Source organism: Microchirus variegatus, assembly GCF_963457635.1.
Source record: "Microchirus variegatus genome assembly, chromosome: 2".
NCBI classification, from domain to species: domain Eukaryota; kingdom Metazoa; phylum Chordata; class Actinopteri; order Pleuronectiformes; family Soleidae; genus Microchirus; species Microchirus variegatus.
Window position 1 is genome coordinate 1,423,358 of NC_139803.1, and position 14,649 is coordinate 1,438,006.

General features: G+C 38.5%; 1 protein-coding gene across 1 annotated transcript; it reads left to right on the forward strand.

Moving 5' to 3' along the window:
* Positions 1 to 498: 498 nt before the first annotated feature.
* On the forward strand, positions 499 to 14,431 carry ica1 (islet cell autoantigen 1). The gene is made up of 14 exons (XM_083910648.1): positions 499 to 533; positions 1,970 to 2,184; positions 3,919 to 3,951; positions 4,065 to 4,236; positions 5,714 to 5,786; positions 5,875 to 5,998; positions 6,589 to 6,787; positions 8,242 to 8,367; positions 9,776 to 9,874; positions 9,960 to 10,066; positions 11,385 to 11,419; positions 12,455 to 12,736; positions 12,827 to 12,889; positions 13,876 to 14,431. Exons 3-14 carry the CDS (start codon positions 3,935 to 3,937, stop codon positions 13,995 to 13,997), a joined length of 1,419 nt encoding a protein of 472 aa, XP_083766774.1. The 5' UTR covers positions 499 to 533; positions 1,970 to 2,184; positions 3,919 to 3,934; the 3' UTR covers positions 13,998 to 14,431.
* The last annotated feature ends 218 nt before the right edge of the window (positions 14,432 to 14,649 follow it).

The following is a 14,649-nucleotide window of genomic DNA, read 5'->3' on the forward strand; positions in this document are numbered from 1 at the left end:
AACGTGTAATAATATAACGCATTCGTGTTTTCTGAGACGTATATTGAAGGCGTGTAGTGACACTTTTATAAACGCGGCTCTTCCTCTTTGAGATGAAAACCAACGTGTCGACTAAACAAAGAATTGTATAATAGATTTTGAATGAAATGAAAGTCCATAAATCGACGTTCAGCCCTGAATCCAGACTTTAATTGTCTGTCAATGGTTCAGTGAAGCACACACACACACACACACACACACACACACACACACACACACACACGCACACACGCACACACACGCACACACACAGGTTCATCAGTTGACTGTGTGACAGTCGCCCTCCGGTGGTGACTGAGTGCACACAGCAGCAGTAGATGAGTCTCAGTACAGTGAGATGAAATAAAGTCAAGCAGCAGACAAACGCTGCGGGGCCTCCCGACGCTCTCGCTCTGTACTACACTGCCACCTGCTGGACAAACACCCACACTGACACTGTGTCCACCACACAGAGAAGAAGAGCAGTCGACACAATGGAACTTCCGCCTAGCCAGGTAGATCATGTTGTTGTTGTTGTGATTTCCCCGAGACGCTATCAGAACAATGGTTAAGAAGAAGCAGTAACAACTAGCAGCCATATTTTGCAGCTAGTTAGTAAACAACTAGCAGCTAGATTTGGCAGCTAGTTAGTAAACAACTAGCAGCTAGCTTTAGCAGCTAGTTAGTAAACAACTGGAAGCCAGATTTAGCAGCTAGTTAGTAAACAACTGGCAGCCAGATTTAGCAGCTAGTTGGTAAACTAGCAGCCATATTTAGCAGCTAGTTAGCAAACAACTAGCAGACAGATTTAGCAGCTACTTAGTAAACAACTAGCAGCAAGATTTAGCAGCTAGTTAGTAAACAACTAGCAGCTACTTGGTAAACAACTAGCAGTTAGTTTGTAAACAACTAGCAGCTAGTTAGTAAACTACTAGCAGCTAGATTTAGCAGCTAGTTAGTAAACTAGCAGCCATATTTTGCAGCTAGTTAGTAAACAACTAGCAGCTAGATTTGGCAGCTAGTTTGTAAAAAACTGGCAGCCAGATTTAGCAGCTAGTTGGTAAACAACTAGCAGTCAGATTTAGCAGCTAGTTGGCAAACAACTAGCAGCCAGATTTAGCAGCTAGTTGGCAAACAACTAGCAGCTAGATTTAGCAGCTAGTTAGTAAACAGCTAGCAGCTAATTGGTAAACAACCAGCAGCTGGTTAGTAAACAACTAGCAGCTAGTTTTAGCAGCTAGGTAGAAAACCAGCAGCCGTATTTTGCAGCTAGTTAGTAAACAACTAGCAGCTAGATTTAGCAGCTAGTTAGAAAACTAGCAGCCAGATTTAGCAGCTAGTTAGTAAAGAACTAGCAGCTAGATTTAGCAGCTAGTTAGTAAACAACTAGCAGCCAGATTTAGCAGCTAGTTAGTAAACAACTAGCAGCTAGATTTAGCAGCTAGTTAGTAAAGAACTAGCAGCTAGATTTAGCAGTTAGTTAGTAAACAACTAGCAGCTAGATTTAGCAGCTAGTTAGTAAAGAACTAGCATCTAGATTTAGCAGCTAGTTAGTAAGCAACTGCAAGTTGCAAGTTAGTAAGCAAATAAACAACTTTAGCAGCTAGCTTCTTAGCCATTACCAGCAAGCTTCTTAAAACTAGCAGCTAGCTTGTAAATTGAATTTGGATTGAAATAAGTCCAATAGATTTATACATTTATGAACACGTTGAAATAAAAACATTAAATCAATATCACGAGGCTGTAGATGAAGGAATATTATTATAGATAATGTAAACGTCTGAGAAATGTGCACTTTTATCACATAGCTATAGTAAAAAAAAAAAATCCTGAGTCATTATTTTTGAAAATAGACTATTTTAAATGATAAATAAAAATATAATATTTATATATATATGTATATATATATATAAAATATATAAAAATTTGCTTCCTTTTTTTTTTTCCAAAGCCATCAGACCTGTTTGCACGTGACCCTCACGTGTTCACAAACACACCTGCCTGCTGTGTTTGCGCGAGACAAAGTGAGAGCGGAGTGACGTCACGTGGGCTGAACTGAAGCAGCAGCGCGCGCACGCACACACACACACACACAGTGGGCCTGAGGAGGAAGAGGATGAAGACGTTTCTTCTTCTTCTTCTTCATGAGATCAATCAGCAGCAGAGGTACGTGTTATTACGGCACGCGCTCATTTACATTCACGTATTCATGTTGTTGTTGTTGTTGTTGTTGTTGTTATTAACGGGAGAGACATCGCGGCTCGTTTTTCTGAAGGCGTTGTTTTCTCACACACACACACACACACACACACACACACACACACACACACACACACACGTCCTCGAGGACACGATGATGATGATGATGATTTTAAATCTTCTCATCATTGTAAATGACGTCGTGACGCTCGCGCTGTGCGTTTAACGCCGCGGCTCATTATTTATTCACGTTCAGGGCAGTTGGTGGATTATTAATCTGATTCATTATTAATCGGATTACATGTGACCGCGGCTTGGTTATTCCGATTACGGTTCACGAACAGACGTAAAAGACGATAACACGATTTATCAAACCGTGAGGAAAAGAAGAAGAAGCTAATATGAGCAACAAAGAGACGAAAAATTAGAAATTCTTTCAAAATTTCAAATATTCCGAAAAATATATTTTTAAATGGACGATTATTCGATCTAATATTTATTTTTAATAATTTTTTTAAATGTTAAAAATCATTCTTTGGAAATATGAACAAAAACGTTTTAAAAAATATATCCATATATTACTCTTGCTAACATGCTACGACGCTAAGGAAGTATGGAATTAGATTTGTTGTCAACAACTAGCAGCTAGATTTAGCAGCTAGTTAGTAAACAACTAGCAGCTAGATTTAGCAGCTAGTTAGTAAACAACTAGCAGCTAGATTTAGCAGCTAGTTAGTAAACAACTAGCATCTCGATGTAGCAGTTGTCAATATTTTCAAACAACAGTTTTCACAAAGCAAATAAAATCAATTTAATCGTTAGGCCTTAGGAAGCTGCCTGCTGATTGGCTACTGAGTTTTATTTGTCAGATAACGTAGCTAACAACGCTGCTAACTTGCGTCACAGTCGATGTTGTAGATGACATTGCAGATTTACTACGAAGCTGATGATGTAGCTTAGCCTATCATGTAGCTAAATTAAGTCACAGCTGATGATGGCTAAGCTAAGCTGATGTCGCAGATGATGCATCCGATTGGCATGGCTAATTATGACAGTTATTTGCAACAAAGTGATGACGTCGCCGATGATGAAGCTAACTCGCGTCAGAGCTAAGTGCAAAGCAGCTGATAACGTAGCTAACAACAATGCTAATTTACCTCGCAGCTGATGATGATGACATAGCTAACTTGCTAACGTGCTGTTCTTATTTGTGTAACTTTAATAAACCAGTGTTTCCCAACCCTGGTCCTGCTCCAAAAAACACCTGATTCAGAAGAAACATTACATTTTGATTTTTTTTAAATGTTTTTTTTTTTGTAACAAAATTGAAACAATACATTTTTGAAAATACAATTAAATATAAAGTTTTATTTATATTTTATTATTATTCTTTTTTTTAAAGACAAAAGTTGGAACATTACATTTTTTGAATTTTTTTTACAAAAGTTGAAATATAACATTTTTTTTTAAATGAAAAAAGTTGAAATGTTAAATTTTTGATTTTTTTTAATTGACAAAAGTTGAAATATACATTTTTTTTTTTAAATTGACAAAAGTTGAAAGTTGAGCTTGATGATGAGCTGACGATTTATTTGAATCAGGTGTTTTTGGAGCAGGGCAACATATAAAACATGGCATGGCCGCGTTCCCTGAGGACCAGGGTTGGGAAACACTGTAACAAATTCATTGTTTTCTCCACAGCAGATAATCTGGAAACATGGAGGGAGGACATTTGTGAGTAAACGTCTCTCTGAGCTCACACTTTACGATAAAGAATGAATAAGAATAAAGGATATTTTCTCAGTGTTTTGTTTTTTTAACCTCCTCCTCTCGTGTGGCGCTCACAGCGGTTACCCTCGCGACTACCTCGACCGCTTCGTCCAGAGCCAGGACTCGTCCGTGGTCAACAAGTTCCAGCAGAAATTCTGGAAAACCAAACAGACGCTGATCCGAGTCACCGGGAAGAAAGAGGACGAACATGTGGTGGCGTCTGACGCAGATCTGGACGCCAAACTGGAGGTGAGGACGACCGCGACGGCTCACGAGTAGCTAGCGTTAGCCTCGAGTCACGTTCACAGAAACATTAACAAACGCTGCAGATGTTTCTGCCTCAGGTCGAGTTCTGCATCGACGAAAATTACTTTATGACGGACGGCGTGTGCGTTTGCTCTGAGGCTTCACGTTCACGTTCTCCGACTTCAATCATCCACGACTTTAATTTCTTTTAATCTGGAATCCGTCTTTGATCCAGACTAAATTCTAGACGTCTGTGGCTATGACGTCAGAGTTAAAGGACGTGAACGACGTCAAACAGCGACCTCTAGTGTTTAAAACGCCGAGTGTTCATGTTTTAGTCGGACTAAGACGATAATTTGGTTTTCTGTAATCACGTTAGTCCGACTAAAATCGAGCTAGCTGTATTAGGACTAACATACTGTACCTGAATAATGTGATTCATAGTCCGATTATTCCTGCATGTATGCACTTAGTCGGACTAAGAGACCGAAGACGTAGCTAATGATGTAGCTAGTTTGTGTCACAGTTGATGATATTGTCGCTAACTTGCTACAAAGCCGAGGACGTCGCTTATGGTGTAAGCTAATCGGCTATGCAGCCGATACCGTAGCTAACGACGAAGACGTAGCTAATGATGTAGCTAGTTTGTGTCACAGTTGATGATATTGTCGCTAACTTGCTACAAAGCAGAGGACGTCGCTGATGGTGTAAGCTAATCTGCTATGCAGCCGATACCATAGCTAACGACGAAGATGTAACTAATGATGTAGATAATTTGTGTCACAGTTGATGATATTGTCGCTAACTTGCTACAAAGCTGAGGACGTCGCTGATGGTGTAGCTAATCGGCTATGCAGCCGATACCATAGCTAATGACGTTGCTAACTTGCTTCGAAAGCTGATGTTGTAGTGGACGACGTTGCCGACTTGCTATATAGCTAATGACATAGATGATGATGTAGCTAATGTTGTCTAGACTAGCATCACAGGTGATGACATAGCTGTTAATGTTGCTAACTTGCTACAAAGCCGAGGACATCGCTGATGGTGTAGCTAATCGGCTATGCAGCCGATACCATAGCTAACGACGAAGATGTAGCTAATGATGTAGCTAGTTTGTGTCACAGTTGATGATATTGTTGCTAACTTGCTACAAAGCTGAGGACGTCGCTGATGGTGTAGCTAATCGGCTATGCAGCCGATACCATAGCTAACGACGAAGACGTAGCTAATGATGTAGCTAGTTTGTGTCACAGTTGATGATATTGTTGCTAACTTGCTACAAAGCCGAGGACGTCGCTGATGGTGTCAGAGTTGATAACGTATCTAAACCGGTCTAATGTTTCTTTCATTCTTAAATCGCGGTAATCTCAATGTATTTTACGACACAGTCTTCGCTGAACTGAGAGGAACTTTAACCGCTTCGGTTTGTGTTGACGTTAGCATGTTAGCATGTTAGCATGTTCTTGTCCTCCTGCAGGTCTTTCACTCGGTCCAGAGAAGCTGCATGGAGCTGCTGAAGGTCATCGAGCAGTACCAGAGGAGGATCTGCTGTACGTCTCTCGCCGTTTCATATAAAACTCAAAGAACGACATCATTAAAACGATGAAACCATAATATTGATGACGTTCGTCTGCTCAGTTCTGTCTCAGGAGGAGAACGAGCTCGGTCGATTCCTTCGCTCTCAGGGTTCTCAGGATAAAACCAGGGCCGGGAAGATCATGCAGGCCACAGGGAAAGCTCTGTGCTTCTCCTCACAGCAGAGGTAAATAAATAGTTGGTTGTGCCACCTGACATTTCTTTTGTTGTTGTGAAGTTAAAGATATTGTTAAAAAAATGAGTTAAAACAGTTAGAATAGTTATTAAATATATGAGAAAAGTTCAAACGCATTGTTCTGGACTCAAAAATATGCATTACATCTATTTTGAAAATACTTTTTAAAAGCTTTATTTGTCATTGACCCATATACATATACACATATATACATATATATACACATATATATATATACACATATATTACATCGCAAAAAACCCATTAGCAGATTTTTTTTTTTTTTTTTTAAATAAACGTGTAAGAATATTTAGGGCTGTTTTTATTATTATTATTAATGTTTATTTGTCTTATATGGACATAGCAATTACATTGGACAAACCAAATGCATTGTTTAATTAAAATATCGAGAAGGAAAAAGTAAAAGACAGAAAAAACGACAAATCAAAGGAAAAAAAAAATATATATATATATAAAATAAAATAGAAAATACAGTCAATTTTCCAGTACAGTGTACTGAATGTATATCATTGAATTTTATCGCCTGAAAATATGAAACGAGTGTGTGTTTGTGTCTCCAGATTAGCTCTGAGGAAACCCCTGTGCCGTTTGTACCAGGAGGTGGAGACATTCCGTTACCGAGCCATTTCCGACACGTGGCTGACGGTGAATCGCATGGAACAGTCGAGGACCGAGTACCGAGGAGCTCTGCTGTGGATGAAGGACGCGTCGCAGGAGCTGGACCCGGACACACACACACACATGGAGAAGTTCCGCAAGGTTTGTGACAAAGACCGAGACGGAGTCAGAGACTGGGATTGTCAGACGAGGCAGTGCGCGTCATTAGCGACGTTAGCAAAGTTCTACAAGTGACCGAGAAAAAAGTACACGAACCTTCGAGTCTTTGGTTCCTCGACAACTTTAGAACAAACATTAAACTTTTTTATTTTTATGTGCGGAACAAATTATGACACCTTAAAAGATTACAACGCTACAGAAAGTATCCTGCGCTAGCATTGTTACCAAAACCAGTCGATGCCATCGTAAACAGCTTAGCAACAAGTCCACGCTACACAATTTAGCAACATCATTAGTGTCATCATCAGCTGCTACACGGGTTAGCAACATCATTAGTGTCGTTATCTGCTGCTACACAAGTTAGCGATGTCATCAGCTGTAAGGCAATTTAGCAACATCATTAGCGTCATCATCAGCTGCTACACAAGTTAGCAACATCATCAGCATCGCCATCAGCTGCTACACAAGTTAGCAACGCCATCAGCTGCTACACAAGTTAGCAACGCCATCAGCTGCTACACAAGTTAGCAACGCCATCAGCTGCTACACAAGTGAGCAGCATCATCAGCTGCTACACAAGTTAGCAACTTCATCAGCTGTTCGGCAAGTTGGCAATATCATTAGTGTCATCATCAGCTGCTACACAAGTTAGCAACATCATAAGCGTCATCATGGGCTGCTACACAATTAAGCAATATCATTAGTGTCATCATCAGCTGCTACACAGGTTAGCAACATCATCAGCATCACCATCAGCTGCTATACAAGTTAGCAACGCCATCAGCTGCAACACAAGTTAGCAGCATCATCAGCTGTTAGGCAAGTTAGCAACATCATCAGCTGCTACACAAGTAAGCAACATCATCAGCTGCTACACAAGTTAGCAGCATCATCAGCTGTTAGGCAAGTTAGCAACATCATTAGCGTCATCATCAGCTGCTACACAAGTTAGCAGCATCGTTAGCATTTAGGCAAGTTAGCAACATCATTAGCCTCATCATCAGCTGCTACACAAATTAGCAACATCATTAGCATCATCATCTGCTGCTACACAAGTTAGCATCATCAGCATCATCATCAGCTGCTACACAAGTTAGCTGCATCATTAGCTGCGACACAAGTTAGCAACATCATCAGATGTTCGGCAAGTTAGTAACATCATTAGCGTCATCATCAGCTGCTACGCAAGTTAGTAATGTCATCAGCTGCTCGGCAACTTAGCAACATCGTTAGCTGTCAGCAGGTCAGTGATGTCATCAGCTGGTCAGTGAAAATGTAATAATGTCCATGTTTACACTTAAAAAGTTAAATACGACTGAAGAAACCAACAGTAAAAAGTCGTTTTTTGGTCCATTTTAGAATGTGTCAGGTTCACTGAGGTCACGGCAAACTCAGGAAAAAAGGTCCAGATTTGATCCGTTTTCCTTCTGACGCAGGTTCAGGCTCAGGTGAGAACGACCAAAACCAGCTTCGACAAACTGAAGAACGACGTTTGTCAGAAGGTGGATCTGCTCGGAGCGAGTCGCTGTAACCTCCTGTCGCACGTTTTAACCACGTACCAGGTACGAACTCTGTCGTCCACCCATGATCGGAATTAAGATCGGAAATAATCACACGTTTTTATGTCATGAGAGGAAAAACAAATACATCCAAATTATATATGGAAACAAATGTCTGTTACATTTTAGTCACTTTTAGTGCAACTTTGTAACAGTTGTAGCAACGTCATCAGCTGTTATGCAAGTTAGCAACATCATTAGCTGCTACACAAGTTAGCAACATCATCACCATCACCAGCTGTTTCACAAGTTAGCAACGCCATCAGCTGTTATGCAAGTTAGCAACATCATCATCATCAGCTGCTACACAAGTTAGCAACGTCCTCAGCTGTTAGGGAAGTTAGCAACATCATTAGCTGCTACACAAGTTAGCAACATCATCATCGGCTGCTACACAAGTTAGCAATGCCATCAGCTGTTAGGCAAGTTAGCAACATCATCATCATCGGCTGCTACACAAGTAAGCAATGCCATCAGCTGTTAGGCAAGTTAGCAACATCATCAGCTGCTACACAAGTTAGCAACGCCATCAGCTGTTAGGCAAGTTGGCAACATCATCATCATCTGCTACACAAGTTAGCAACGCCATCAGCTGTTAGGCAAGTTAGCAACATCATTAGCTGCTACACAAGTTAGCAACGTCATTAGTGTCATAATGAGCTGCTATGCAAGTTAGCAACATGATTAGCTGTTAGGCAAGTTAGTAACATCATTAGCAACATCATCAGCTGTTAGGCAAGTTAGCAACATCATTAGTGTCATAATGAGCTGCTATGCAAGTTAGTAATGTCATCAGCTGTTAGGCAAGTTAGCAACATCATTAGCAGCTACGCAAGTCTGTTACATTTTAGTCACACTAAGTGTCACTTTATAAACCACTCACTCTCCCACACCAAAGTCACTCACTCTCCCACACCACAGTCCAAAGAGTAAACCAGTGATTTTAACATCACAGCACACAGGAGTTCACAGGAGTTGTTGATCCACTGCTGCCTCCATCACTAACTTACAATGACTGATTTTAGTGAATTCGGCTTTTAAAATATTTAATTTAGACTTAACTCAGTGACACAAAGTGACCACACGAGGCAGCAGAGGACCAGCAGCTCCTGTGTCCCTGTGAGCTAAAATCACTGATCATAAAAAGACTGAATGTAAAATAAGATTTGTGGGAAAAATAAACATTACTAAAAACTGCCACAAGAGGGAGCCACATACCACTATATGATTTCTCCCACAGGGTTTGTTTGATTTCCTCCTCTCTTTCTTCTTCTTCTTAGATTTTCTCTCTACTTCAGTGTTTTAATACAGTTGGTGGTTTGTTTGTTTTCCCGTCCAAGAGTAAAGACGCAGAAATACGACATGAATGTCGCGTTAACGCAAACATTTGTCTGCTTTCTGTGTTTTAAAGACGACTCTTTTGCACTTCTGGGAAAAAACGTCTCGCACCATGGCAGCGATTCACGAGAGCTTCAGAGGATGTCAGCACTACGACTTCTCCACCCTGAAGGTCAGAGGTCACATCGCGTGTGTGTGTGTGTGTGTGTGTGTGTGTGTGTGTGTGAGAGTGTAATAACACGTGTTTGTGTCCACAGACGCTGCAGCAGCCGACAAACAAGCTGGTCAAAAAGAGAGGGAAGAAGAAAAGACGAGAAGACGACGAGGAGGAGGACGGAAAGAAAGACGAGACGAGAGAAGAACAGTGAGTCTGAGGAGAGCTGGACCTGTGTGGGGCTTTTATTCTGAAAGTAACACCCTCCACAATAAAAGTCCAAGTCATTTTGAAGCAAAATTAACATTTTTGGCAACAGGTCGAGTTTGAAATAATCCATTAATCCACGAGTCGTTAGGTTCATAAAGTGGAATAAAATAAAAAAATGATGTCCTCAAAAGTCAAATATTCACATTTAAGAAGCTGAAAAATGACAGAAACATGAAAATATTCACATTTAAGAAGCTGAAAAATGACAGAAACGAGAAAATTTTCACATTTAAGAAGCTGAAAAATGACAGAAACATGAAAATATTCACATTTAAGAAGCTGAAAAATGACAGAAACGTGAAAATATTCACATTTAAGAAGCTGAAAAATGACAGAAACGTGAAAATATTCACTTTCAAGAAGCTGAAAAATGACAGAAACATGAAAATATTCACATTTAAGAGGCTGAAAAATGACTGAAACGTGAAAATATTCACATTTAAGAAGCTGAAAAATGACAGAAAAACGAAAATATTCACATTTAAGAAGCTGAAAAATGACAGAAACATGAAAATATTCACATTTAAGAAGCTGAAAAATGACAGAAAAACGAAAATATTCACATTTAAGAAGCTGAAAAATGACAAACATGAAAATATTCACATTTAAGAAGCTGAAAAATGACAGAAACGTGAAAATATTCACATTTAAGAAGCTGAAAAACGACAGAAACGTGAAAATATTCACATTTAAGAAGCTGAAAAATGTCAGAAACATGAAAATATTCACATTTAAGAAGCTGAAAAATGACAGAAACGTGAAAATATTCACATTTAAGAAGCTGAAAAATGACAGAAACGTGAAAATATTCACATTTATGAAGCTGAAAAATGACAGAAACATGAAAATATTCACATTTAAGAAGCTGAAAAATGACAGAAACGTGAAAATATTCACATTTAAGAAGCTGAAAAATGACAGAAACGTGAAAATATTCACATTTAAGAAGCTGAAAAATGACAGAAACACGAAAATATTCACATTTAAGAAGCTGAAAAATGACAGAAACGTGAAAATATTCACATTTAAGAAGCTGAAAAATGACAGAAACGTGAAAATATTCACATTTAAGAAGCTGAAAAATGACAGAAACGTGAAAATATTCACATTTAAGAAGCTGAAAAATGACAGAAACACGAAAATATTCACATTTAAGAAGCTGAAAAATGACAGAAACGTGAAAATATTCACATTTAAGAAGCTGAAAAATGACAAACATGAAAATATTATTATGAAGTGATGTTTCTTGTCTTTACAGACTGGTGTCACTGGAGAGTGAAAACATCAGAGAAGGTGAGACAATGTTAACGTCACACACTTTAAACAACGTCTACTTTACTCTGAGGAAATCATCACATCAAGTTTAAGTTCTGGGAATCTTTTTATCAGAATTGGTCACATTTTGCCATGAAAGTTACCACAATTTGATTTAAAAATGGCCTCATTTTGAACTCAACTGAATTGTGTATATACAAAATGTGCAAATTTCAACCAAAATTGAGCAAATTTTGACAAGCAAAATGTTGTCAAATTGCCAAATTTAGTTAAAAATTGACTAATTTTATCATAGAATTTGCCAAATTTTGTCATAAAAGTTACCACATTAGTAAAAACTTTATCAGAATTTATGACAGATTGTCATTAAAACTGCAAAAAAAGAGAAGGAAAAAAAAGTGCAACTTTGTGCACAACTTTGACCTAAAATTTTGGTGAAAATTTGACCAATTTTATCCAAAACAAGTGCAAAATTGTTTACAATTGTTAAAAATGTACAAATTTTACCATAGATTTGCCACATTTTTTCATAAGTCACCACATTGTGTCAAACGTTATGTCAATTTGAAAATTGACAAAGTTTTTACTAAAGTTGCCAAATTTTGTCTCGTTTCTAAACAAGTAAAACAATTGTCATTATTTTGACCTAAAATGTGTCTCATTTTGTCAAAATGTAAGAAATTTTGACAAAATTAGAGCAAATTCTTTATCACAAAATGCCATATTTTGTTTAAAAAAAAAAAAAAAAAGCCCCAATTTGACCTTAAATTTGTCACATTTCGTAATAAAATTAGACATTTTATGGCAGCTGCATATTTTTATCTTTAAACATTAAATGATATGGATCCATTTGTAATAATCAACAAACCCTGATGTCTTTGATCTTTTTTTTTAACATTAAAATCATTCAAACGATTGAATTAATAATCAAATTTAGTTTTAATGGAGTTAAAATAACAAACTTTCATGGTGATAGGACACCAGAGTTAAAGGGCTAAGGAAGGAATGAATTCATGGCTCACGTGTTTATGAATCCTTTCCTCGTCTCCACAGGAAGTGGACGTCTGCCGACTTCCTGTCCAGATGTGGACGGAGACCAGGACACCATGTCTCTGCTAAACCAGATCCTGGCGGACGTGGACGTGGACGAGGACGACTTCTCCCGAGAGTGGACCGAGGTGTTTGGAGACGGCGAGGACGCAGAGACGAGCGCGGCGTCAGGACGAGCCGCCGAGACGCGACAGGAGCTAAACTCCGCCTCCTTCTTTCTACCGTCTCAGCTCCTGGACCAGAACCTGAACCAGAACCTGAACCACGTGACCTCCTCGGTCTCAGGTGAGGACGTGAACCTGTGTTTGTGAGCTGGAATTAATAAACGTGACTAAGATTGTGATGATTTTTTTTAAACAAGCGTCTCCATTTCAGACTGGACCAACGTCGCTGCACAACCAGGAGTCAGTCAGAACCCGACTCAGCCGACAGGGAAAGGTACGAGATCTGACAGATTCAAGGAAAATTTAAAATCACTTTATAAAATCAACATTAAATGGGAAACTGAAGTTTGTAAACCAGTCACTCTCCCACACCAAAGCCCATTGAGAAAACCAGTGATTTTAGCTCACAGGGACACAGAAAATATTCACATTTAAGAAGCTGAAAAATGACGGAAACGTGAAAATATTCACATTTAAGAAGCTGAAAAATGACAGAAACGAGAAAATATTCACATTTAAGAAGCTGAAAAATGACAGAAAAACGAAAATATTCACATTTAAGAAGCTGAAAAATGACAGAAACATGAAAATATTCACATTTAAGAAGCTGAAAAATGACAGAAACGTGAAAATATTCACATTTAAGAAGCTGAAAAATGACAGAAACGTGAAAATATTCACATTTAAGAAGCTGAAAAATGACAGAAACGTGAAAATATTCACATTTAAGAAGCTGAAAAATGACAGAAAAACGAAAATATTCACATTTACGAAGCTGAAAAATGACAGAAACATGAAAATATTCACATTTAAGAAGCTGAAAAATGACAGAAACATGAAAATATTCACATTTAAGAAGCTGAAAAATGACAAACGTGAAAATATTCACATTTCGGAAGCTGAAAAATGACAGAAACTAGTAAATATTGACACAGGAGCTGCTGGTCCTCTGCTGCCTCGTGTGGTCACTCTGTGTCACTGAAGTGAATCGGAAAAGATTTTCAAAAGCCGAATTCACTAAAATCAGTCATTGTAAGTTAGTGATGAGGCAGCAGTGGATCAACAACTCCTGTGAACTCCTGTGTGCTGTGATGTTAAAATCACTGGTTTTCTCTATGGACTTTGGTGTGGGAGAGTGAAAAGTCTGTTTAACAGTGAGATAAAGCTGTAAATGCATGTTTACGTTATTTCAGATTAAGATCAGGTGCAGATATAGTTTGTTTTCACACTGAACTTTCACTTTAACCTCAAATTAAACAGATAAAGTGGGGGCGTCCAGAGACCGGTCAGCGTGGTTTAACCTGTTCGCCGACTTGGATCCGCTCTCCAACCCCGACGCCGTCGGAAAACCCGACTCTGCACACGAACTCCACACTGCGTAAAGTCTCTCAGCTCCAGTTCCTCCGGTTTCTGTGCAAACGTGTAAAACCTTCACTAGAGTCTCGCGTAGCATTCGCTCTTTATTTAAACGTTTCTCGGCGCCGGAGATGGCGAAAAAACGGACAAAACCTCTTTGAGAGAGAGAGAGAAACGACAAAGAAGATCAAACCGAGATCGACCCGGAGGATTATCATCGTAACCCTGAGTAAACACTAAATCCTGGATTGGATTAAGGACTGGACTTGAAAAACATTAATGGATGCATGTTTGTCGCATGTCCAACTCTATGTTTCATGGGATTATTTATCATTCTTACATTCTTTACAGTGTGAGGGTGAGATTATCATTCATTAAGATCATTATTATTATTATTATTATTATTATTGTTAACTCCCCTGTGACAGAGTGTGAATTTATTTATATTATTGTGTCGATGATAAAAGCCATAAAAACCAAATATAAATAAACACTTTAGACTCTAGTTTGTGTAAAAATGCCTCGTCATTATTATTTCAGTACTATTTACACTTATATACATGTACATATAGGTATATATGTGTATATATATATATACATATATATATATATATATACACATATACATATATATATATATACACATATACATATATATATACATATACATATATATAT

Coding starts and splice junctions, on each gene's coding strand:
- ica1 (XM_083910648.1), top strand. Junction 5,787..5,874: donor GTACCAGAGGAGGATCTGCT/GTACGTCTCTCG, acceptor TCGTCTGCTCAG/TTCTGTCTCAGGAGGAGAAC. Junction 11,420..12,454: donor GAGTGAAAACATCAGAGAAG/GTGAGACAATGT, acceptor TCGTCTCCACAG/GAAGTGGACGTCTGCCGACT.